Source organism: Anopheles ziemanni, chromosome 2 (assembly GCF_943734765.1).
Source record: "Anopheles ziemanni chromosome 2, idAnoZiCoDA_A2_x.2, whole genome shotgun sequence".
In the NCBI taxonomy this organism is placed as follows: Eukaryota; Metazoa; Arthropoda; class Insecta; order Diptera; family Culicidae; genus Anopheles; species Anopheles ziemanni.
In genome coordinates this window covers 18657117-18683136 of record NC_080705.1, presented here as the reverse complement: position 1 = coordinate 18683136, position 26020 = coordinate 18657117, and the positions used below count along the sequence as shown (strand labels likewise).

At 45.3% G+C, this 26020-nt stretch overlaps 4 protein-coding genes across 4 annotated transcripts; 2 read left to right on the top strand and 2 right to left on the bottom strand.

Annotated features, from left to right (window-relative positions):
• Positions 1-92: 92 nt before the first annotated feature.
• LOC131283092 (multidrug resistance-associated protein 1) lies at positions 93-13824 on the bottom strand. Its single transcript, XM_058312655.1, has 14 exons — positions 13735-13824; positions 13154-13456; positions 11927-13087; positions 11708-11845; positions 10669-10815; positions 10114-10198; positions 9203-10031; positions 8985-9117; positions 8698-8905; positions 5976-6199; positions 1446-1663; positions 649-1370; positions 403-569; positions 93-342 (listed from the first exon to the last, which is right to left on the bottom strand). The coding sequence occupies exons 1-14, from the start codon at positions 13774-13776 to the stop codon at positions 151-153; spliced, it is 4569 nt and encodes a 1522-aa protein (XP_058168638.1). The 5' UTR covers positions 13777-13824; the 3' UTR covers positions 93-150.
• A 266-nt stretch (positions 13825-14090) lies between these two features.
• LOC131293111 (PIH1 domain-containing protein 1) lies at positions 14091-20228 on the top strand. Its single transcript, XM_058321190.1, has 4 exons — positions 14091-14222; positions 14293-14392; positions 19199-19926; positions 19998-20228. The coding sequence occupies exons 1-4, from the start codon at positions 14154-14156 to the stop codon at positions 20226-20228; spliced, it is 1128 nt and encodes a 375-aa protein (XP_058177173.1). The 5' UTR covers positions 14091-14153.
• Positions 20229-20404: 176 nt separating this feature from the next.
• On the bottom strand, positions 20405-21860 carry LOC131294637 (magnesium transporter NIPA2). The gene is made up of 2 exons (XM_058322682.1): positions 21566-21860; positions 20405-21354 (listed from the first exon to the last, which is right to left on the bottom strand). The coding sequence occupies exons 1-2, from the start codon at positions 21807-21809 to the stop codon at positions 20483-20485; spliced, it is 1116 nt and encodes a 371-aa protein (XP_058178665.1). The 5' UTR covers positions 21810-21860; the 3' UTR covers positions 20405-20482.
• A 2562-nt stretch (positions 21861-24422) lies between these two features.
• On the top strand, positions 24423-25789 carry LOC131281922 (colicin-E2-like). Its single transcript, XM_058311286.1, has 2 exons — positions 24423-24446; positions 24551-25789. Exons 1-2 carry the CDS (start codon positions 24423-24425, stop codon positions 25787-25789), a joined length of 1263 nt encoding a protein of 420 aa, XP_058167269.1.
• The last annotated feature ends 231 nt before the right edge of the window (positions 25790-26020 follow it).

Here is a 26020-nt window from a genome sequence, read left to right as displayed (position 1 = left end):
ACGAATTGTCGTCACATCACGTTACATGAGCATTACGAAGAACGAAGAGGGGAACACATTAAAACAAAGAGAACGAGAAAACAAACTCAAAATATGATACTGGCGGTTAGGGTAGCGAGATATAAGCGAGAAACAGCATAGCAATAATAATTACACCAATCCGGCGTCCTTCGCCATGCTGTAGAAGGCGGACGTTTTCGACTGCAGCAGCTCGCCCGGTGCGGCAAACTCCACGATCTGACCCTTGTCGAGCACGATCACCTTGTCGGAGTCCATGATCGTGTTAAGTCGGTGGGCGATCGTTAGCACCGTGCAGTCGCTGAATTCCTTGCGAATCGTAGCCTAAAACAAACGGAGGAAAATGAAACCACTATGGCCGATTGCGTCATAGCTGAGCCTTACCTGAATTAGATCGTCAGTTTCCAGATCAACCGCGGCGGTGGCTTCGTCCAAGATGAGTACCTTCGTCTTACGCAGGAGAGCACGGGCAAGGCAGATCAGTTGCCGTTGGCCGACAGAAAGATTCTCTCCACCTTCGGTTACCTCATGGTTGATGCCTGCCGTTAGACCTATTTCAGAAAGCGGTTAAATTGCAAATTAATATATTAGTTCCCTTTCGCTAGGGTATTTTCTATTTATCATACGAACCTTTCACGAACGCCTTCAAATGAGCATGCTCCAGTGCCTTCCAGATGTCGTCGTCCGAGTGTGCGTTGAACGGGTCGAGATTGATGCGAAGCGTGCCCGAGAACAGCACCGGATCCTGCGGAATGATCGTCAACCGCGAGCGGAGTGCGTGCAACCCGAGCTTGGAGATGTCATGCCCATCGATGCTGATCGACCCTCCGGCCGACTCGATGATGCGGAACAACGCAAGCGTCAGGCTGGATTTGCCCGCGCCGGTACGTCCCACGATGCCCACCTTCTCGCCACCATTCACGGTGAACGAAATGCCACGCAGCACCAAGTCGAGACCCTCACGGTAGCGCACCTGAAAGTCGCGGAACTCCACCTGTCCATGTTCGGGCCAGTCGCGGGGCAGCGTACTGTTTGGCAATTCCCAGGCAGCTTCCTGCTTCGTCTCACCGTACTCCTTGATGCGCTCGACCGCAACAATGTTCGTCTCCACGTCGGACGTCATGCGCACGAGCCAGTTGAGCGTTTGTGTGATCTGCAGCGCGTACGACACGGACAACCCAACCAGTCCAGGGTTCATCGATTCGCGCCCGAGCACGGCGAACAGGGCAGCAAACAGGATGATCATGTTACCGACCATCTCAAGCCGCACGGCAAGCCAACGATTGGCAATAATGCTCGGACAGTAGCAGATCTGGTTCGAATCGACGCGTTCATCGGATTCCATGATGAATCTAGGAGGCGATGGTTAAACAAAGTGTCAACAATACAATCCGGCTTCTTCCACTCTTCGCAAACATTCCACCTACCTTTCCTGCACGTTGTACGCCCGAATCGTCTGCACGCCCTGGATGGTTTCGCCAAAGTGCGAATAGATGGGCGAACGGGACACCGACTCCAATCGTTTCAACTGCCGGGATGTGGCAACGTAGAAGCGCTGCACCGCGTAGTACAGAATTCCGATCGGGACGATCACGGCCGCAAAGACCGGCGTCGAAATGCAGATCACTACTAACGTGGCGACCACCTTCGATGGTTTCATTTAATGAGCGTAAAATATTTTTTCATGATTGGTTAGAAAGGAAAAAAAGATGAAAACGTTAGTAATTCCCGTCAGGTTTTGATTGAGATTTCTTCTAACTGTGGTTAGATTATTGCAACTTCTACTGCTTGCACAAACGGTTATCTTTTTCGTTCAAAACTACCGGCTACGAGAAAACTTTTACTACTTATTCTGACTAAGCTAAAGCGAACTTAACGGTTGTGCAATGGCAAAAATATTCTTTACTTTTACCGGTTTCGGCGAGAAACCAGCTGAGTAGTGGCATGCAATTATGAAACTAACGTCAAGCAAAAGCTTTGATTTTTCGTGTGAGAACAAACGCCCGCGCATAATCACTAGGACACGTATGAAATATTCGTCATTGTATAATTGATCCAATGTATAAACAGATTGATCAATGCAAGTTTGAAAACTGCACCGTTTTTAGAGATCTATTCGTTTTGATGTTGAGTAAAAAAAAGTACCAATCCACATTGGCACGCATTGAAAACCTACAGTTAATGTTAGATATAAGATGACTACAACAAGTGAAGCAAATTTGTGAAAGGATGAAGATACGAATAGCTTTGTTTTAATCATCTCAAAATTTCTCGAAAGAACAAACAACCAAGGGAAGACATGTTTTTACACACAGTAAGAAAATAGAGATACAACAGAAAAATTGTGTAAATAACATACATATTTTAAAAAAACGTTTCAACAAACATAAAAAAAGGTTGAACAGGTTTTAAAGTACTTTAATTAGTATATGGATATAAGAGGGTCGATAGAAAAAAGATCGAACAATTATGACCATAGTTTCACAACTAATAATGACATTTAATGAAAAGCGCGGTTCATGAAGAGCAAACATAAAAAGATAAAACAATCATGAAGAAAGGCTCTGCTAGCCACACATTAGTAATGTGCGAAGAAATGTAAAGAAGGGAGGAAAATAAGAGAAAACCGAAGCAGAGAAAGAGAGCCCACAGTGGCGATACCAACGTTACCTCGAAGAAGCAATAGTTTAGCTCACTGACAGTAATGGGGAGCGTGTTATCCAGCACATCGACATCCTTTGAGAACCGCCCCAGTACGCGCCCGGTGGGGGTGATGTCGAAAAAGGCAAGCGGAAGCCGCAGAACGGCCTGCAGTAGAGTCATGTGCAGCCGCCTCGCGGCACGCCAGGTGCCGAGTTGGGGCGACAAGTCGCAAAAGAATGAAAGGATCGCTAGAAACATAAACCATAAACAAGTGGCGTGAGGAAGTGATGCAGATGATGGTGGGATGTTTATTCCTGAGATGAATCTACATTTTGTGCTGAGCAGGACCAAGAAAAACCAAATTCAATGTGCTTTTATCGAACGTAAAATGGCGGTGGGTTAAATTGGGTGTTAATATTATCTTCTTTTTTTTTTATTAGCATGCGTTCACTGATCAAAGTGTGAAAGAACTTCTCTGTTTTCGGTAGAATATAACACCGTTTTCTTAAATAAAAAAAACGCCACTTGATGATGAAAAAAGGACCCCGAAGTTAGTGCTTCTTGGAAATGAGATATTAAATAAAATAAGATAATAAAAAGTGTAAGCAACACAACGAAAAAATACAGCAACATATTCAGACGTGCCTAAGGGAATGATTTGGAAGAGACAATGCAATGGGAAGCGGACGTCGCGCTGCGATCAAGAATTCGAGAATAGTCAAAGTTACCTCGAAAACACAATAGGTTAGCACACTGATCTTGGCGTAGAGTGTGTTATCCACCACATCGACATCCTTCGAGAACCGCCCCAAGATGCGCCCGATGGGGGTGATGTCGAAAAATGCTGCCGGGAGCCGCAGAACGGCCCGCAGCAGTTGGTAATGCATGCGACGTGCGGCACGAAGGGTGCCGAGCATGGCCACCAAATCGTAAACCCCCGACATGATTGCTGGAAACGCGAAACCATGAGTCATGGAACCCAATGAAGAGCGAACGGTTGGAGATGAAGACCGCGGAACCACATAACAATTGTTTTACATATTTGTGTATACATGTTTGTGCGTGTGTGTGAGTTTTTGTGTTACGAAACCAGGATCGCGCAGACACGAGTGTAATTTTACCACACTTATAAGGATCCTTAATCTGTTGCAACTTAAACGAACGGGAAAGCTATTCTACTGCTCTAAAGTTGGCAACTATCGAACGGAAAGAGGACCACCGTCTGCTGCTCCCTGTCCCGAACCATGCATGGTACCACACCACACGTGTGCTCCACACGTACCTCAATGGCACAAATGACCCAATCGCATAGAAGCTCCGGTAGTTTGGTGTCCAGTACGTCCACGTCTTTGGAGAACCGATGTAGTATGCGCCCGATTGGCGTGGTATCGAAAAAATCCATAGGAATGTGCAGCACGTTCGAGAGCAGTAGCTCGTGGACACGAACGGCGGCAGCCCAGCATCCGAGAAATAGCGTTACGTCGAAGGCAACACGAGCTATTCCTGAAAGGACAATTTCACAATTTGGTTTTCGCTATTTAATGCCAATTCTTTTCGCCAATTTGATATACTTGATTCGATGAGTGATGGTTAAATTTACACATTTTTCCTTTCAATTTTTCCAGAAGAAAGGAGAAAGGAATTATTGTCCATCAATAAATGATTATTTACAGGCATGATTGTGTGTTCTTGATTTGTTTCTGTACTGTTTTGTCCCCTTGACAAATAGGTCTTACTCAAGTAAGAACTTACTTCTACGATGATCTCTACACGTTGCATGATTAACAATTATTCAAGGAAAATATTCGATAATTGTTTTTGAGAAACACAAAACAAGCTGGCACCAAGGAGACTATTGCATAAAAAGTTAAAAAAATATTAGAGTTACTAACAAAGGAGCAGCAGATGATAAATCGTTTGTATAGCATAAAATTTTATGTTTTATGCTTCCTACTCTAACGATTATTTTTATTTTATATATCACATTGAGATAACTTCAAAATTTCACGGCCAAACAAAGATTAGACAAACTGCTACTCAACAAACAATAAATGAAAATCATGCAGTAACTTTCATCGACAAACACTCGTATCTGATATTAATTATCAATATAATTCCATATACGCTTCCCTCCATTGTAAGAAGATATTTAACACGCGATATTTGTCCAGTTGCGTGGATTTTTTAGAGAACAAGTGCATTAATGGAACATTTCTAGCCTATACGACCGGAGGAAGCGAGAAGGTTAGAAAATATCCAATGGCATCGGAAAGGGAGCTAGATTCTAGGATATAACTATCGAAACTCAGCAAACAAACGAAAAACTATCATTCTCGACAGCACAACATTACAAAGTCTCACTCCAATGCTTCCAAACAAAGCACGGGATCCAATGTTACAATCGTAGAAGGTATTAATAAAAGTGTACGTAATAAGAAAAGCTAAAAGTAAAAGCCGCACACAACACATACCCTGAGCACCGTCGGAATAAAGTTTTTAATGTTCATCGGCAGGCTGTAATCGAGGGTATTGATGTCGTTGGAGAAGCGTGCGATGATACGGCCCCTCGGTGTGGTATCGAAAAAGGTCATACCACTCCGCAGGACGCCCGCGAGGAGCACCCGGTGGAGGACGCGTGTCGCGCGGATCGAGCCCACCACCAGCACTAGCACGCTAAGATACAAACTAAGTACTGAACCGGATGGAAGAATAGAAGAAAAACCCGGTCAACGAAACGAAAGTAAAACTTGGGAATGGGGACAATGTGCGGGGAGGCTTAATGAAAGAAAAAGGGAGGACATGAAAGTGAGATTTTGAATATACGCGTTAGGAAGATCGCGTTGTGAAATCGACCTGTTGGAAGACTTGTTGTTTCTCCCAGCCGTATGGTAATGTTATTACAATACGCGAAAGTAGCTACGTAAGATTAGCCAATTTCTACCGTATTAATTTTGCTGCACAGCTCCACATTAGACATGACATTTCATCCATTCATTCTGTTGTGTTATTTGCCACGGGTAGGATTAATCCCAAGAGCACCAAACCGCTTAGTAAAAAAAAAAGCTGGGTGATGTGTTTATGTTGTTTTAATTGTTTCATGTGAAAATGTGTGTAGTAAATGTAAAGCGCACGTGTGTAGTGTGTTAGGGGTCGGTGGTGGTTTTTGTTGGAAACTACAACGCATGGCGTAACAGAATAAAAAAATAACTTTATGTGTACATGTTACGCAATAGGATGAAACAAAACAAACAACAGCTACGAAGGGCTACGGGAGTCAGTTTGAAGGTGAGCAATAAAAAAAACGGAATGAATACCCCGAACAGACAGGCACTCCAGGCGCGCAGGGTCGACGGGAGTTCGGAGTCCACGGTTTCTACGTCCTGGCTGAACCGGTTCAACACCCGACCGACGGGCGTGACATCGAAAAAGGATGACAACGGGGCCCGGATGACGCGTCGAAGTAGCGTCTTGTGTAGCGCCTTCGACGCCTCCAGTGCACCGATGTAAAGGAACAGCGTCGCCAGCAAGGTGGACAATACTTCAAGTCGAAGAGGGAGGGAGAAAGAGACCGCCGAAACATGGAGCAAGTTTATCGACACCAACCAGCACATCACGCGTGATAACAGACCAGGCGAAAGGAGAAGAAAAAAACAATAAGCAAAACAGGTATAAAAACACAACTTAATTGTAACACATGACAATAGTAAGTGAAAAATAAACAGAAAAGGTGTCGGACAAGATCCAACGGGGTGGTAGGGTCGAGACGTAAGGAAACGGGTGAACGATGCACCCAGTTATGCTGAGTTAAGACACGCGGTTTAAACATAAAATATGATACACAATTAGACAAACAACGGTAAATAGAGAAGAAGAAAGTTGAAGAAGACAAGAGAAGTTATAAACAAACTTATTTCATAAACGCACAACAGAGACATGCAGAGGAAGAAAGTTGATCATGCAGTAGAGAACGACACATCACAAACGCAATCAACGAAGACAAACGGAAACAGGTAAAGAGACCGAATTCTGACTATAAAACATTGTAGAAGAAGGTAATGTTGCCACAATTTTGCTACCATTTGAAGTAGAAGAATATTTTTGCCATCCTGATTTTGAATATCAACTAGTGTGCACTAACTGCATCAACCCATGACTGAGCTAGGTATGAGACCATCTCACACTACAAGTTCCTACCGTACTTTAATGCTTCAGCTAAATCGAAAAAAAGATAAAAACCACACAAGCTACATGCACTTTTGATGCACTAACAATTGATAAAAACGAACAGCTACAAAAAAAAGGTCGCAAAAGAAAATCAAAACGGTTCCCCAAAGTCAAGAGGCAGTTACCCCGAACAACATCATCAGGCAGGAGCGCAGAACCTGCGGCAGCGTGTTGTCGAGCACGTCGACATCCTTCGAGAAACGGTTCAACACTCGCCCGAGCGGGGTCGTGTCGAACATCTCCATTGGCCAGCGCAGGACGTACCGTAGCAGCAGCACGTGCATCTCCCTGGCTGCGACCAGCGCACCCAGCGCAAACGATAGCGAACAGGCGAAACTGGCCATCACTGGCGTGGAAGGTGGCGCGGTTCGGTGGTGGAGGGGGGGTTTTTTGGTTTGTTGAATTGCAGATTGAAATTCGACCGAACACGATGTGTATGGCGAATGTGAGAAAAACAAAAAGAAACACAAATATAACAATCAGAACAAATGGTTTACCGTGACAAACATAAACCAAAGGGTGGTGGCTAGTTGTCTTGATAAAGATATTAACAAGGAGAAACTAGGAGAAGAATCAGGAGGGATAATCGGAGAGCATTGAAGTAATAGTTGATAGGAATTGTGCATGCATGTTATTCGAAGGGCGACAGCAGCTTGTGGAGTTAAAATTAGTTGAAGTAAAAAAATAAGGAGTGCGTAACGAGGAAAATCATAAAAACTAATAGCAAAAAGCAGAACGGTACAGTAAAAGTGTCGTAGGAAAATGGTGGCTATTCATTCGCTAGCAGCATTCGTTTCGCTGGTTCGTACGTTTCTTATGTCCGGAAATTAGTTGATTTTAGTTTTCATTCAGATCAGTTTGCGATTTCTTAAATTTGGTATACTTTATCGACAGTGAGAAAAACAATTATTTATCTTTGAATTACTTTAACAGAAAAGGCATTCAAGTTGATAGTTTCTAATCACATAAATTCTATTCCCCTCTCGTGTATGTGGTGTGTGTGTGTATCATTACCGAAAAGAACTGCGCTATAAAGGAGCGAACCAGCTGCGGCAACGTGTTGTCCACGGTGTCGACGTCCTTGGAGAAGCGGTTGAGGACACGCCCGAGAGGGGTGGTGTCGAATAATGACATTGGCCACCGGAGCACGTACGTGAGTAGCAGCTCGTGCATCGCCTTGGCCGCGTACAGTGCGCCGAGGGCGAACGTTAGCGATGAGATAAAGTTTGCCACCACTGGATAGATAGAGGGTAGGTTAATAGGGACAGCCGCGGGTAGTGCGGGAGGAAAAGTAAAAAAAAACAATAAAAATAAAACTTACGGGGAACAAAACTATACAGAAATAGTAGTGTGTTAGAATAGAATGGATGTTAGTTGAAGATGGACTATGTAGCGTGAGCCATGCAGAATGTTAAACAGATGTTGTGCGAAGGTTAAATAATTTGTAAAGAGAAAGATGTTTTAGTAAAAGAAAAAGTGATTTAGAGATAGAAATAAACATAAGAACAGAACAGAACCAAAGCATTGGACTAGAAAAGTTTGTAACAGGATAGAAATCATGCCTAATGTGTATCATCATTGAATATTGGTGCCTGGGGTTCAGCATCGATTTAGAAATATGTTCCGAAACACTGTATTATTCTTCGAACGACCAAAGTATCGAACAAAATCTGTTTTCATATTTATCAATATGTGTATGTACGTGTGTATGTGTTTAGACGAAATATGTGTGGTGTAGAGGGCCAACCCGAATTGGGTGGGATGAATCTGGAACAATTTAATGAATTCTTTTATACGTTGAGCATTTCCTACCTTGACCAGCACCGAATGCACCGTACACGCCGAGATACATGTCCCGAACGCTGGTATCATTCTCAGCCGAATCATCCGTGGACCAACGCGACAACCATAGGTTTGAGCCGATCGAGAATCCCTGGAATATCATGTTCAGTATCACCGTCGCGACCGACAGCGTAAGCCCGATGCTTTTGAGGTAATGCTTGTACACATCCCATTTTACCTGCAATCCGATTAGTTTGATTAGGGAAGGGGTATACTCGCCATGTACTGTTAGCTCGGAAAGAAGGATTGATAATTACGCTTCCTGTTTCGGACTTTTCCGTTTCGATGAGTTTCGTTTTTGGTACATCCGGGGCCTTTTCCGAAGTTCGGCGACGCAAACTTGAGCTACTGTCCGTGGTGGAGTTCTGACGTGAGATGTCCTTAATGGAACTGCACAAAATAGCCAAATAATAAATTTGACAATTAATATTGAATTTTCTGCTGCTAAAAAAATGCTTAAAGGACATCTACTCACCCCGTTTCGGAGGTGCTTTCGCTGCGTGATCGTCTGCTGTTGGTGCGCTTGAGTTGATTAAGTAGTTCCTCACCACCAACACTGTTTTCCAGCTGTTGTTTGATCTCGGACAGGTCCTCCTCTTCCTCGTTCACCTCCTGCAGGTGCTGGATGAGGAATTCGGCAAACGCACCCTTTCGATCCATCAACTCCTGGTAGGTGCCACTCTCCGAGATCTCGCCCTCGCGCAGCACGAAGATCTTGTCCGTGTTCGGCAGGTAGGTGATACCGTGGGTCACTAGCACGCGCGTCTTGTTCGCCAACAGACCGCCGTTCGAGCCGATAACCTGCTCAAAGATGTGTTTGCCAACGTGCGAATCGACCGCGCTGAGTGGGTCATCCAGGAAGTACACATCCGCATCGTTGTACACGGCCCGAGCCAGCGAAACGCGTTGCTTCTGACCACCGGACAGATTAATACCCTTCTCACCGATCTCTGTCATATCGCCACCGGGCAGCATCTCGATATCCGGCTTCAGGGCGCAGGCTTCGATGACACGGTTATACCTACGCTGGTCCATCGGTTTGCCGAACAGGATGTTATCCTTCAGGGTGGCATTCTGGATCCATGCCTGCTGGCTCACGTACGCGATACGTCCGAGTGTGTTTACGCGTCCGGAAATTCGATCCATCTCACCGAGGAACGCCGACAGCAGGGAGCTCTTGCCCGAACCGACGGTTCCTACCACGGCCACAATCTGATTCTTCTCGACGCGCACGTTGATATTCTTGAGCGTGGTTTCTTCGCCGCCCCACGAGAACACTCCATTCTCGATCAACAGGGGAGAAGCTAAAGCGAGACATACGAAACATGAAGTTATTTAAGACATAGAAACATTTTTCATGGAGCTTCGCAAATACTGAATACTTACATTCCTTTTCGTCATGCTGTACGTTGTCCGGATCAAGTTCTTCCTGATTCAGGAATTTGTTAATACGTTTCACAGAAACACTCGTCTATTTGGGACAGAAAATTGGAAAGACCTCGGTTGAATCTTTATTTCACCATATTAAACACAACACACAAATGAAGAGTTATTCTCACACATAAGCCGCAATATATTGGATTGAACGAGCTTTGTTCAATGAAAATAGAATTTGTTTAAGTTAAATTTCATTGAACGCAGTATACAAAACTCAATTTTGAATGCGAATTTTATGCGATTATCTCATTTCATAAATTAAATTGCAGCTTACAAGTGAGTTTTCATGCAAACAGCGGATTAACAGTGGCGTAATTTTAACATGCAATCACAAATATCTAACTACAAATGTGTTTTGCCGTTTGTTGTATTAATTGATTCATGCATTATACATTTTTGAAATTGTCTCTATAACACCAATCTAGCACAAATAGGTGCAGCAGGAATTTGTAAGAAAAAGTGATGAATTTATTTTTATTCATGTTTTTGATTGACTTTACTTACTTGCACCATATTAGAGATGAGCATGGGCAACATTGACAGAGGAAATCGTAGAATGTTGAAAAGCGATAGTGAAACGAAAGCGGTGCTTGCATTCAGTACGTTTTTCTCATCCACCAGCACGTAGGTGGCAAAAGTGACTAACGACACCTTTTGTTTGTGTTTTGTTATTGTTTGGTGGTCAGTGAGGTTTTGGTTTTGATGTTGTGTCCAAAAGATCACGGTGATGAAGTTGGGATCATTTTGGGGTGGGTTAACACGTTATCGAAGGGAAACGTAGGTGGGTAAGAGTAGTGATCATATTATGTTGTTGGTCAGTTGGTTTGTGTTATACGCATGAAAAGAGATAAATAAAAAGAGAATAAAATCAAATGGAGAAATGGAACGAAAACTAAAGAAATAAATAAAAACGTTGATGAAAGTGACACTTTGGTGTAGAACGACATCGATTTAGCTGCGCTGCCACAAACACTGTGCCCACGGTAAAAGTTAACAACAATGACTTTCAACACGATTGAGGCACACCATTGCGGAAGAAGAGGTTGCAATTAGAAGATCAAACGTGGAGTAGATATGTTGAAAAGATTTGCCTTTCCAAAATAGCCATCGAGAGCAGTGTAAGTTCATTAGAAACAAACTACGGAAGCACAGGGGAAAACACGCCTCTCTACAGAACAGTACACCGACAAAACCGGAGATTTGTTGGTTGGTTGATCGGTTGGTGACCAAATTGACAGGGTTACCTGTATGATATAAACGATTAGCACAGGCAGCATCACGAGCGGCATGCGCAGAATATCGAACAGGGTGATGCACACGAATGCTTTCACCGGTGTCAGGTTGTGCGAGTCATCGGAAAGGACGTACGTTGCGAAGGAAATTATTGAAACCTTGGAAGAATGGTTTTGGTACAACAAGGAAGGGCACACGTTCAGTTTAAGATTTTTCAAAAGATCATTTCACCAACGCAAGGATAAATGATTATTTTAAAGTGCCAACCGGGCCGGGCTGATTATGCTAACAATATTTAGTGATACATTACCAAGAACGGAGCACAGGACCAGATGAATGATGTTCCAGCATTAAGATAAGCGGCTTGCTTAAGTACTTTGACTTCTTTATCACGAATTTTAAGAATCTGCTGTTCAAAACTAGGCTCCCAGGCATAAAGTTTCAGTACCTGCATGAATAATGAAAAGTATAAAGAATATTGAAGTTACTTGCAATAAATATTAAGTTTTTTAGTAAGAGCGAAACTAACTTTAATTCCACTGAGCACCTCGTTCATAAGCTTCACTCGTTCGTCCTTATTTTTCATTTGTTTGATCTGGAGCGTTTTCATCATGTTCGCGATCACTCCGTTCACGGGAATGAGAATGATCATCACCGCCAGTCCAGCCAACACCGAAGGGCCCAACAGTTGCCACAGGAAGTACAGGGCAAGAGCAATCTGCAGCGGTGCACTCCACAGCATGTTAATGTACGTGGTCAGATCCATAAAGCGTTGAGCGTCGACGGCCATCAGATTCACAATCTCACCCACGGTCGATCCTTTGCGGGCACTGTTGGAAATAATCAGCGCCTTTCTGTAGATGGCACTAATCAGTGCGGTACGAATGCGCAGACCGACGAAGAACATACGATTGAAGTACTGTCCCAGCAACAAAGTCTGCGTTCCGGCCACGACGAATAGCGTGATGGCGTAGAGTAGACCCTTCCACATTGGCTCATCGCTTCCTACGAATCCGATGATCAGCTTCAGTATCTGCGGCGAGGCGAACGTTAGCAAATCTTGACCGAGCTTCAGGAACGATCCGAATAGGAAGGTGCCTCCAAAAGTTTTAATCAAAGCCGGCAAAATCGAAGCGATAGATTTGGCCTTAGTCGTACGGAAATCCACTCGGGCCGAGTTTGCACCGAGCTTCTTGAACGTCACATCGTTGCTCGTGTCGCGTGCTTGATAAGTTTTTTCCAGTGTTTTGTTCCAGTTGGCGAGAAAAGCCGGCGAAACTTCCTTGGACGAGTCCTCGGGGCGCATGTTCCACAGGTCTTCCACCTCGAGCGGCTTCCGGAAGCCAACCCATGCAAGACGATCGAACCAACCGAAGAAGATTCGCGATGGGAAGCTGGCGGCCAGCTCGGGGCAGTCCTTCTTGGTTATTTCATACTTCGAAACTCGCGGAGCCTTGTCGACGAAAAAGTTTAACAGGAACAGAAGGCACGTGATTGCAAAGAAAATCATGAAACTAATAAACTGATATTCTTCCCACGCGTTAGGATTTTCGCGTGCATCGTGCTGACGTATTTCTGTGCGCACTCTCGGTATGCTGCAGATGGCCAACAGAAGCCAGAACAAGAACAACAATCCGGATGTGCGCATGCCATAGAGCTTATTAAGATACACTAGAGCGCTCGCAAATATCTGTGGAATGGCAAGATTCGATTTAGTACATAATATTTAGGAATTTCACCTGCCGAAGCAACTTACAAAAGTAGCTATTTTTATCGCCGGTGTGTAGTAGTACACCGGGTAGTTGGATCCATGGGATTCATCAGTCGTGAGGGCCTTCACAAGATCCACAACAGTCAAAACGACCAGCAAGCCGGTGAGGGAAAGCTTGGACATATTCACAAAACTCCATGGCACATCCTTGTTTAGGCTTTTTCGCAAGTAGTACAACTCCAGTATCGAAAACACCCACAGGAATGCGCATGGTGTCCACACTAGAACGGTCTGCTGGAAGCATGGCGTCAGGTCCGGATCATCCGTGTACCACGTAAGGTTTAAGTCCTGTTTTCACCGAGAAAAAAAGAAATATTATACGATGTAAACAAACCGGTTTCTGAGATCTTGCCGCATGAAGATGTGATTTTTGTCTCTTTCTCTCTTCCGTAGCATTCCAATGCTGGCGGAAGGTTCGACCTTCACAAAATTGAATCGATTTTTCTGAATTGTAACCAAGCATTCAGCCTAAAACTTCACTGCCCTCGTATAGAACATCCATTCATTGTTTTTTTTAAACCAATTTTGGCATTCTGAAATCTATTGCTTGCACATTAAAAACTTACCCAAAATTTAGAACCGCAGAAATCATCCATTGGATGCCCCATTTTTACTACTGCGACACTCAAATCTCGCAGCGAAGGTTTGACAGTTGCTCAACAAGTCGCAATCCTCCTTCTGCCGGTAGATTTGTTAAGTCTAAAAGAAAATAAATTAGGATTTAATCACACGAAAAATTCTAATGTATGCATGAAAAAAGGAAACACCAGTTCATCTTATTTTATACTTCAGGCGGTGATGATTTGCATTAATTCAAAATGGACGTGATGGAAAAAAATTGCCGGCTGTGTGAGTACCCGTGAGTTCCTTTTTCTAGAAAATGTTTGACGTTTCGTTAAGCAGTCAGTTGTCAAATATCGCTTGCCGCAGAAAGTTTGTTTTCATTCGCAAAGCAAGCATTTTTCAGTTAAATTACCGCAAAAACATGAATCGACCATCGAATACCCCGTTCCTCGATGGATCCGAACTAGAAAGGAGTTTAAGAATAGTGCAGGTATGCATGCGACAGTACAAATACGATGTAAATTACTGTTAAATCCTAACTCCCCCTTTCTGTGCACCAGAACGACGAGGAGGAGCAACTTGAAAACTTCTTCGCACCAGTAGCAGAACTTGCTGATGATATTAGCAGCGGGCGATCGAAAATCGTCAAACCATTGCCAGGTGAGTAAAGATGGCAGGAAATGCGATTAAGTCTCATTTATAGACAGTGTATTTCGCACCGTCGAACATGCACCTGTAGTAATCCATAGGTAGAACGAATAGGCTTATCGTCCGCATGTTTATTGTTCTGGATTGTTTTACAAAACACACAACAAATTGATAAAACATCTCCTTGGTGATAACTGGAGGCCACAACCATTGGGTACAAACGAATTCCGTTTGCTACTGCCAAAAATGTTGCCTCACACAGCTGTACATTTTGATAAGTATGATGCTGTTGTTGTTGAGACAATCTTTTAACAAAAAGAAAGATAAGAGGATCATGGCTTAAAAACGTGCAAACTTTTTTATTTTCATCCCAATTGTGAAATAGGTGTGAGCAAAGGATCGTGCTCTTTACGGTATGCACCTCATGCATATTGTTCGTTTATTTTCTGTAGTAGATTAAAACGTTTTTTTTTCTCACATTGCTCAAGTTGATTGATTGAATGGGAACAGGTCTAATTTTTGTCTATTTTCCTCGTGGGAAACGTGACTCACCGTAACAGCCTGGGGAATGATCATTGATATTCTCGTAAATATTCAAGCTTAAACTAGAAACTATCTGAAAAGGATGTACACGCATAAGACTGATTGTGACATGTCTTATCGCCGGTGATAGATAGTAGAAAACGGCAACACATTTCATCATATGGGACAAGAAAATGCAAGCATCGTATGTGGATCTGTGACAAACAAATACAAACTCTCGTCTAGCGCTGCGCTTAGTTTGCATTAGGGGGTACGCACCCTTTAGCTAGGTCAAATGCTTAACTGAAGGACTTGTACTGTTATCTTAAACCATTGCTTTGTGCTTAAACACACGCCAGCTTCCGATCTGACGCAGGCTGTTTTACTATTTATGTACGAACAGACTACGATAATCGTTACTTCGTCGTTCTCAGTGTATTGCAATAAAAATTACAATATTTACTTTTTATTGATGATACTGTTCCAATAACCTTTCATAAAATTGTAACCCGCTAGCATTACAACGTTCCTCGAGAACTGTTGATAACAGCCCAATTGCAGCTACTGTTGTAGCCACGCGCTGTAAAGAGACCCCATCAGTCAACCTGATAATGCCTTTGTGACGTTCTTATCACACCACAACGATTTTGCAGTACACAAAAGCACTAAAAGCGGTTTCTCGAAAATAGTTTCATGTTCAGAGCATGTGTAAGAACCACCTCTAAGCTAACAATAAAGCGCTTTGTCATGACCGGAAAACGGTCAGCAGCATCCGGTATCGTAAGGTGCACTTGGGCGGTAGTGGGTATTGCGGGTGAAAGAAAAACTAAACAAAATAGAAAAAAATCACATGCATGCACACAACGCTCCACGCGGCTTGATGCTCGCCGTTGGCGTTGCCGTTGCGTACCAATTCTGCCCAGTCATCTTTTCATCGCGATCATCGCTCTTTTTGACGCCCCACTCTTTTCCGTTTTGGAGGATCGCGGATTTGCCATGCTTCGATCCCACCAACAGTGGTCTCTTCGTTCAATTTGAATGTTTTTTTTATTACGGGCGTCTTTTTCCTGCCCATTCTAAGCGATCTAGCCGTAATCTTCTTCTACAACCAGTTTTCGTGTCTACGTTTGATCTTCCGCGAAACGTGCCATGAAGGTTTGCTCTCGTCGCTAATCAGCAGCGCTTGATCGCTGGAATGCTTCACCCCGGCGATGGATTTAAAGCACCTAATGAAGGGTGTCCTTGGGGGAGGAGGAAATGATAAAAAATCTGACTGTTTCTTCATGTGGCGCATCCGTGTGTCGCTAAAGTATGTGGTGCCTATCAACACCGGATGAATCGTCTGCGAAGTGGAATTCCGGATTACAGCATCCAAAAACAGACAAGAGGATGCTGTGGTTCTGGAAACACCTTTTGAAGCGGTGTGTCTGTGTACGTGTGTGTCCGTGGTTTTATGTAACCCGCGCACCTAACGTGGCCATTGACTTTGGTACACCGGGACACTATTCTCGCATCGCGCACGGCATTGTTCATGATCCGTCATACGTAAATTTAATAAATCACTTGTCCATAGGCTGCTCTTTCAGCAAACCCTCACTACCGAACATTTTCCGTCTGCCGCAAGCCAAATCTACGGAACAGAGTTCTTTTTTGTGTACACCAAATTAAGTGCTCACCTACCAAATACGGCGGGGGAAGGGTACTGATGGGTCACACATTTGGTACTGTGTGTAGTTCAGGTGTGGTAAAACCACGGTTCAACCACAAACATTCGCTTGGCGGGGCAGTACTGGTTAGACTGGATGTTTATTTTTCTTTCAGTTTTTTCTTGTAGCTTCACTGTTGGACCAAATTAGAGATGGGTTCGCTCGCGCACGGCGTTGGGGGGACCAAATATCAGAGAATCTTTAGGAATACATCGAGAGCTCGTCTGCAAACCTGTTCCAACGGGCGTATCTTCTAAACATTTTTGTTGCTTTTATTTCGAAGCACTATGCAAATGGCGATCGGGCAGAAACTATATATAATGCTGCCCATTAGGGATTGTATAGAAACGACATTTGAGACCGCAAGATATCGAAAAAACCGGAGGAGTGCTATTTTCAATGCTGTTTTCCTACGATTTCGCCATCACTTTTTTATCTCACATTAAACATTATGCAAATCAAATGATGCGCTCGCAGTTAAGATGGTCCCACTGGTAGAAGATCATACGGGAAGGAGGTTTAATAACGGACATGGAATCGAATGATTGGTAAACACGGTGGCGATTATTGTCGAACGAGCCATGTTAGTGGTCCGCCACGACTCACGATGGTGGGCAACAATTGCAATCTATTTCGATTAACGGTGGCGGGGACGTTTTACCTCCTCCATCCCGAGACGCGTTGCAAAGGCGCTTTCATTTGGATCATTTAAACCCATCATCATGTTTTCAATCACAATTAGATTTTTTGATCGAATACCATTCAATAACTCGGTGTCCGAGGTTGCACAACGTTGGAGCTTAGAAACGTAGAAACATTCCGTCCACAAACACGATTCGCCAAAGCCAGACACACAGCCACACGTGCACAGGTAAGGTTCCAACGTACAATCATCCTCGCAACCTTTCCGGACGATCGCATCTAAACCCCTTGCGTTGATTAAGTACTAACACGGGTGGCACACTTGCTAGTTTCAAATTGCGTCCGGTTACGTATGTCGAGGAACATGTGATATTTTTTTTAAATATCGAGATTTAAATCGAAACATTACACCAACCATACAACCTCACAATGGCACACACGTGTGGCTTCCAGAACACACGCACAATGGTTGAACGATAAGATGGAACCAAAAAAAAAACTGTCCGTCGAACGCTCCAATCGTTTGTAGGTTCGCGTTTGTCGATTGAAACTGAACTTGATTTCTGTTTGTTCAAATCGTTGCTTCAATCTTAGAAATCCGTGGTTCGTTGGAGGTAGATAACAGGGTGCACGATATGAAGACTACTACTTACAGCTGATGGAGATTCGAATCGGTCGAAAAATGCACAAAAAATAATGAAGCACACCCAGTGGCAGTGTCAGCGGGTCGCTTTCTCCCGGAGTGCGCTTTACCTCGCGATAACTGAGCTGTTCACCGCGCGGTGTTCCACAACGAACTGACGATGTAGCGGGTTCTTGGTTTGGTTTGCGCTCGTACTGCCCTGAGGACCTTCGCTCCGCAGTTAAAAGACCATTAGATCCGCGAACCGCGAATGCTTTCCAGCTGGCCACGAAGAAACACACACATTAACCAATGTGCTGGAAACACTTGTGTGTTTCAAATTTTTGTTTCGGTCGCGTGATAGATGGTTCTGTTTCCGTTCGGATTACTTCCCAGCCATCTACGATGGATTTAAGGAAAAAGTTTCTACTTTTTTATTTCACCCGTCTAAATGATGTCAACCGTGGGTGCCGGATTTTTCTGGAATTGGAGTGAAAGATAAATTATTACCGGTGTTTTTGACCGGTACAAATTATTTAATCGCGCGAATGAGACTGTATTCGTTTGAGCATATGCGGACCACAAGCATCCACAATACAACCCCAACACCCCATTGGACACCACTACAAAACAATGTGTCTAACCTCTCGTGTTACAGTCTCGGACCGACAACCTTGCCCTTCCGCTTTGGAGCCCCCCAACGAGGCCGCGTACTATACGGCTTCATTGATTGACTCTCGTTTCCCATTGGCCGAAGCTTATCTAATTCTCCGTCCCGCGGAATGACGAGACCGTGATCTTCGGCAGCTCGCGGTGTCTCTAATATTGTTGCACCGATTGATGGGGGGCCAACCACGCCGGATTATAGCGTCATCGTTGCAGACTTCGGAAAAGTGGTTACGCATAACGTCATAGACCGCTCCGAATGGTTGCCGACGGTTGTGGCGCGTTTTTCGCCAGTCATCATCGGGCGCTTTTGCGCACTGCCACCATCGAAATCGAAAGATTCAAACAGTCAGAATACAATAGCCCCATGCGTTCCGGAACATGTTCGTGCAGGTTTGTGATGGTGGGCGCTTCTTGAGCAAATGACCATTTTCCCAAGTTTGATTGATGGGTTCATTTGGTTATTTTAGGGACAAAAATGTCCAGTTCTTAATGGTTGGGTTGGTGGAAGGCTTATACATTACTTCCCCATCACACGTTCTTTAAATATTTTATTATTTAATTCATTAACGGCTTTTCGGCCCACAAGCTCCACCAGGAGTGACGTTCATATATCCTTAAACTGAAACTAATTAATTGCATCCGGTCGATTCGTTTTAGGTTTTTGTATCAAAGCCTTCAAACAGGGCACGGAGGAAAAGTTTTTCATCAATGTCTGCCACACGGACGGCATTCCGCCACCGCGCGACATCACGGAGGACGAGCTGATCCGAATTCTGAACGATGGTGAAATGAGCAACTTCCGCGTCCCGCTCAGCATTACGCATCCGCGGGAAACACTCGACAAGTCCAGCCAAGGTTGTCAGGTGTGCGATATCGCGATCAACAGCAAGTTTTTCCGCGAGATCGAGGCCGGCGGTTTGAAGTACGAGTTTCTCGTTACCGTCATATTCGACGGGATCGAGCACAAGTACGGCGTGACGCTGGATGAGCGCAACTTTCGCAAGCTCAAGAACAAAAAGTTCATCGATAAGCTGATTCCGCACAACATTCAGAACCGCGACGTAAAGCAGGTGATTGAGAGTTATCACAGGTTGGATCATCCGGAACCGCCGCTATCGCGATCGGCGAAACCAGTGAAGAAACCGTTGATCGAAGAAATCGATGCGGGCACGATGAAATCGGCCAAGAATGAAACCAACAGTACCCGGTCGTCCGTTGTGTCCGGTGCACCTCCGTCCTCCGTTGCCGAAGTCCCATACGTGCCGGATCCGACAAAGGTAGCGATTTCACAGGCAACCTCAAGGAAACCGGAGAGTAAACTATTCCGCGAACCGCCGGCAGGAAAGGCGCAGCGGCTCATCGGGGAATTCCACCTTCCGGAATGTGTAAGAAATGACCATTTTCACTTTGGTGTCAACTGCTATATTAAAATGTTTTATATCTTTTTGTGTTATAGAATTCCTCCAGTGAAATCACATTGGACGTTGGCGAAGATCGCATCTTCCTTGAGGCGCGCAAGAAAGGCTACCTGCTAGACGTGTTCGTCGACTACCGAATCGACGACGCTCAGGTTGAGGCGCACTTTGACACAACGACAAAGATCCTTCAGGTAACGATGCCACTGGTTGGGGCGAGTGAGAAAAGACCACTATTGAACCAACCGGCCGGACAGCCGATTTGTACATAAAACACTAATCACTCACCAACAATTCAATTGTAAGTTGAACCCCCGAAATTCCTTGTGCAATTGAGAAGAAAAAGAAGCTGAAATGTATTCCGGTTCTTTCCAGTTTCTACGCATTCGCATTGCATTACTAATAAACGTGTATTGTAACTCTATTTAAAAAAAATGTGTTAATTTTTGGTCGTTTTATAATTTAATGAAATTCAATTCTATTCACAAAGTGATGTTCGGTTGCTCGTCCGCCGTACCTGCTCTATCTACACGTTTAAATAATTTGTTCCGTACTGCGGTTTCAACGGTCCCCGTTCGTCATTTTCGTTCAGATAGTCCTCGTACGATCCACCACTGCTCTTGTGCGAGTGCAGCAGCTCCCGCTTGGGGCGCATAATTCCCTTTACATCGTTCAAACTGATATCCATCTCCCGGAACGCGTTCAGCAAGATCACGGCGACGATAACGACGAAGAATCCGCACAGATCGCCAATGATGTCTTCCGCACGCATGCGGCGCCACTCTTTGAACAGGATGGCCGAAGCCGTGATGACGAGCGTGGTAAAGATGACGTAGTAGATCGGCGTTACGATGCTGGTGTTGAAGATATCCAGCGCCTTGTTGAGGTAATTCACCTGTATGCCGACGAAAACGACCGTCACGATGATCAGGAAGTACGGGAGCCAGTTGCCAAAGTCGTTCGACTTGCCGGAAAGTGTGTCGCGCAGCGCAAGCCCAAGCGCCTTGCAGGACATCACCGTCAGGCTACCGATGGCTGAGCAGAGCAGAATGTACACGGCCACGTGCTTATGGCCATACCGGGGCCCAATGCAGCAACCGATGAAGAGCGAAAGGGAAAGAATCAGCACGACGTACGTGATGAAGGTGGGATCCTGCAGCATGTCCATGAGTAGATTCAGGTCGTCCACTTCTCCTTCCTTCGGCGAATGGATGACGATGATGGTGGAGCCGACCATGCACAGGAAGCAGCCGAGCTTACCGAGCAGGTTCAGACGCTCTTTGAGAAACTTCGAGGCCAACACCGCCGCAACGATCACGCTAAGCGCACCGAGCGGGGTTACGAGCGAGGCCGGTGCGAAGGCATAAGCGGCAAAATTGGCCGCCTCTCCAACACCCACTGTAGACGATAGCGAGCAAAAGAGGAAAAAAAACGATGTACAGTTTTGGTTCGTTCTGCTAATACAAGCGCTGCGGCTTATCAAAACCATAATCATTTGTCGGATTCAAGCACGTCTAATGGGATGAAAACGAGATTCTGTGACTCATTAGTGGTGGAAGCAACAAAAGTAAAAATACTAATAAACAAATCAACATTCCGCCGTACTTACTGCAGATAAGGCCTGCCCACCAAATCCAGTCCCGAAGGTAGCCAAACCCGCCGGCACTGGCACGCACCGAACCAACGCGCGATAACCGGAGAAGCCCAATTTTCTTGATGATAAAACTTGAACCAATGAAAATGCTGCTGGACAGAGCTAACGCCAGCCCGATGTAGAAATCACGCTCCATGTACAACACGTCCGGGCCTGGTGGGGCCTCCTGCTGTAGCGGACCTTGTCTGGACGACGACATTTTTTGACGCGGGTTCACCGTGAAGGCAAAGATCAATTTTGTAACCACCGACCAGGCTAATTGATTGATCAACAGTAGGGCGTCGGGTTTTCTTTTGCCACTACACTCAACGCTACCGACTATCACAATACGAAATGCATTTTCGGTAGGAAAATGCAAACCTTCAATACAGTTCAGAACAGCAACAGGAATTACCAGAGACTACCTCACAACTGCCCGTTATCGTCACAGCGCAATGACGACGAGAACCGTAAAAATGTTTTAATCTCTACGAGATGATTTCTTTTCTTTATTTTGTTTACGAGCTAATCAAAATGCCCGGTGAAAAACTACATCAAACGTCAAGTGGCCAGCTAACCCTGTTGGCTGCGCAGCGAAACTGAATTATTTTATCTTATTTATGAAACGGCTAAGGCTTTTATTATCTTTAAAAATATCCTGATAATGAATGAGTTTTAATGGTTTTTATTTCTGCTGTACCTATCTCAAATCGTATGTTTTAAAACAAAAATAAAATTAAAATGTTTTGTAGTTAACCCGAGTGAAAAAATACAACATTATAGTCCTAGCACCCCAAACCAAAGTGACTACTATCCAGGTGGGTTCATCTCGAACAAATCGCCTTGATTTTATTAGAAAAATAACGGAAATTTTTGACAATCGTTCCCTATTTTGTTTACGTATTCAATTCGTCAGTTATTGTTATTTTCAAAAATTGTTGTTATTTTAATAGTAAGGCACATGCTGTTTATATCGTGTTTAGTTTGCATGCCACCGTAGGAGACCAGTGTGCTCAGATGAACGCTGCTCAGAAGAAATTGTTGAAATGTACATGATAACAGATGTACAAAATGTCGTCCAAGTTTGTTTGTGAAGCGGTGGGACACGTGGCCGATTATTATAATCGTTTTTAAAATACATTTTACCTAATCAATTTTTTCAAAATCAAATCTGGCCTACCAGATTTATATTAAAAACAATTGGTGTTGTTGGATAATTCTTAATTTTTTTTTCAGAATTTAAACGCGTTCCTTTAACGAGCTCGGGTTGCGTTTCTTTCACTAGTGTAACATGAACTTTCATATCCATGATTGCATTTCCGGGTATGTTTTTTCACTTTTAACCTTCCTACCTAAAAGTCACCGCTTCCAGAAAAACATTGTTTGCTGTGAAATGGACGGATGGAATGTTAAAAAATCTCTTGTAACAGACATATGTCTATCTCTTTAAACCATCAAACTATATCGCGCATGGGTCAAATTAACCAATTTAAACACCTCGAAATTGCATGTGATTGAAACTAACTACCAATCTCCAGTGAGATTAAAGCACTCAAATCGCGTTGACTCAACAGATCAACATCCAGACTTTCGCTAAGGGCGGTTCATTTTTGCACTCATTCGATAATAACCCTTATCCTTTCACCGCACGTGTTAGTTTTCCGGGCTGCTGCATGATGTTACCGTTTCATGGCGAGGCTGTATGACAACTTTCATCTAACTATCACCTATCCTTGCATTCGCGTGCGGTACGCGTAACGTAGAAATTTGCATTGTGCGATGCATTAATTAATTGCCGTCCAGAGCATGAACACATGCGCCGCATCATTGTTGCCTATGCGCTTGCGCCTCCAGCCGCCTCGTGCATATCGATCCTGTTCCTCTATTAGTAGGCCGCTTATCACTTACGTAACCGACACATTCCAATATGGGTGTTGATCTCGCGTGTCTCCTCATGTCTGCAAACCGGCTCAGACAAGTGACATGGATTCACGTAGCGTTCGTTTGTTTTTCTTTACGTTTTGCCGAAGGGATGTAATCATACCAAATTAGCGCACAACAGCAGGACTCTGAGGCCATTTCCTGCGCGAGGGATCGTTCCGGAATTTCCCAGATGTCTGCGCTGATGTCCAGAACTTCCCAACTCATGCCAGTATTACGCAATAAATTGAGCGTAAAATATGATTAATATTCGGTCAACTTGAAGGCACACCGGCACAAGGGTATCGATGAGGCCCGAATGCCTCGGGCTATCGGTAGGAAGTCCCAAGTCATCATCTAATGCAGCTCGCCCGATCTACCCTCAGTAGGTAAATAGTGTGGACGAGATACACTTTCAACCGTACCAGGCTCTACCATAATCTGCCCCGTTTGCCAAAGGCCAGCCGAGCTCCATGAAAGCGTAAGTGAAAAACGATTACCCGTCCGCCGGCTGAACAGCTGACGCAGATCCCTTAGATGCCCTGCCCATGAGAAGGGTGGCTTGTCTGCGGCGTGTCTAGTGCGTGCGCCATTTGACAGACACCGGTATCCACCGGTCCGGGAGTCTACGGGGGGAGTGGGTTGATTAAATCGATGCAATTATATGCAAATCTGTCAAGACCAGCGCCCGTCGTGCGTTTGCTGTGGCCTTAGCCCTATGCACTAAGAGAGGTAGACCGTGCAGACCTACTTGTCCGCAACCTGGTGACAGATGACGGCGGATGACGGTGTGGCATCGGATGGTGTCTCGGGAATGTATAAAGTAGACGGCCAGCCAGCAGTTGGTCATCAGTCGTGCCGAGGTCGGTGATAAGAGTTGTGCGTTCCAGCGTGTCACAGTGTCTTGTGGAACATGGTCGAAATGAGCTACCTGAGGGTAAGCAAAGTTGCGAGTACCAAAGAATTTGTGCCCGTTTTTCGGGAGTGTTCCGTGAAGTCGTGAAAGTAAAGTGACCGTTTCCCCCTTTTCTCCGACTGCAGATATTCTTGGCGCTGCTTGCCGTAGGCTGCACCGGAATTGCTGGAGAAGGCAGCGCCCCGGGAGAGCAGTCGGTGGCGACGGAGCAGGAACGAGCCGTCGAGCAGAGTCAACCGGCGGCCGGTGAACCCGTTGGCGTTCAGCAGGGTGGAGGAGACAAGAAGAACGCCAAGCGTCATCTTTCGTTCGGTTTCGGACACGGCTATGGCGGCGGGTTTTCGGCCGGAGTAGGTTACGGATCGAGCGCCGGAGTTGGTTACGGGTCGAGTGTTGGAGTAGGCCTCGGCTCCGGTATTGGCTATGATGGTGGTTACGGTGGATACGGTGGAAGTTATGGAGGTGGCTACGGTGGTGGTTATGGATACGGAGGAGGTTTTGGATATGGTACCAGTGGCCGATTCCGGGGCTACGGTGGATACGGATCGTACGGCGGTGGTTACGGTGGTGGTTACGGTGGTGGATACGGTGGAGGATATGGTGCCGGGTCCGTCGGTGGCTTCCATGGGTTTCACTCACACTACGCCAGACCGATCGTAACGGCCACCATTAAGGAGCACATCCCGATCGCCATCCCCAAACCGTACCCGGTGTTTGTGCGCAAAAACATTCCCGTACCCGTGCCGATCCACAAACCGATTCCGTATCCGGTGATCGTGAAGAAAACGATCCCCATCCCGATCGATCGGCCCGTTCCGGTGGTGGTGCCGCATGCCGTGCCCGTTCCCATCACCAAACACGTCGCCGTCCCGGTACCACAGCCTTACCCGGTATCCGTACCGCATCCGGTGCCGGTCAAAATCCCCACCCCGGTCGTCGTGGCTAAACCCGTCGTCGCCTACTCGCCGCTCGTGAGCTCGCCGGCCATCGTCAGCACGCCGATCGTCAGTACGCCCATTATCAGCACACCGATCGTAACCAGCGCCGGACACATTTCCGTCACTGACCACGGCGTACACCAGACGCACCACTCGCACAACCATTACGCGTCCGCCGGTGGGGCGTACAAGGCATACACTTCCGGTGCCGCTGGACTGTACGCGGGAGCTGGCGCCCATCACTACGGGGGTATTGCCGGCGGTCACTTCGGAGGGCATCAATACGGACTGAGCGGTGGGAGCGGGGTGCATTACGGGGCCAGTGGATCGTACGGTGGAGCGGGACACTATGGTGGGCACTATGGAGCTGGGGTGGGACATTATGGATCGGGCCATCTGAGTGCCGGAGTGTTGTGCGATCACTAGGGCGAACACTTTTTTTAGATAAGTTAAGCGCGCTAAACTGTAACGACTGGCGACGAGGCTCCAAACAGCTCTACCAAAGGGTGGCGACAAATCTCCCATCCCCGAAATACACAAATAGCTACATCTTTAGCAGGTTCATGTTGGAAGACGCAATATCTCGCACTCGTATAACTCATAGCCATCTTCTAGATATTAGCCATTTTTAATAAATAAAATGTTCAATGATGTTTT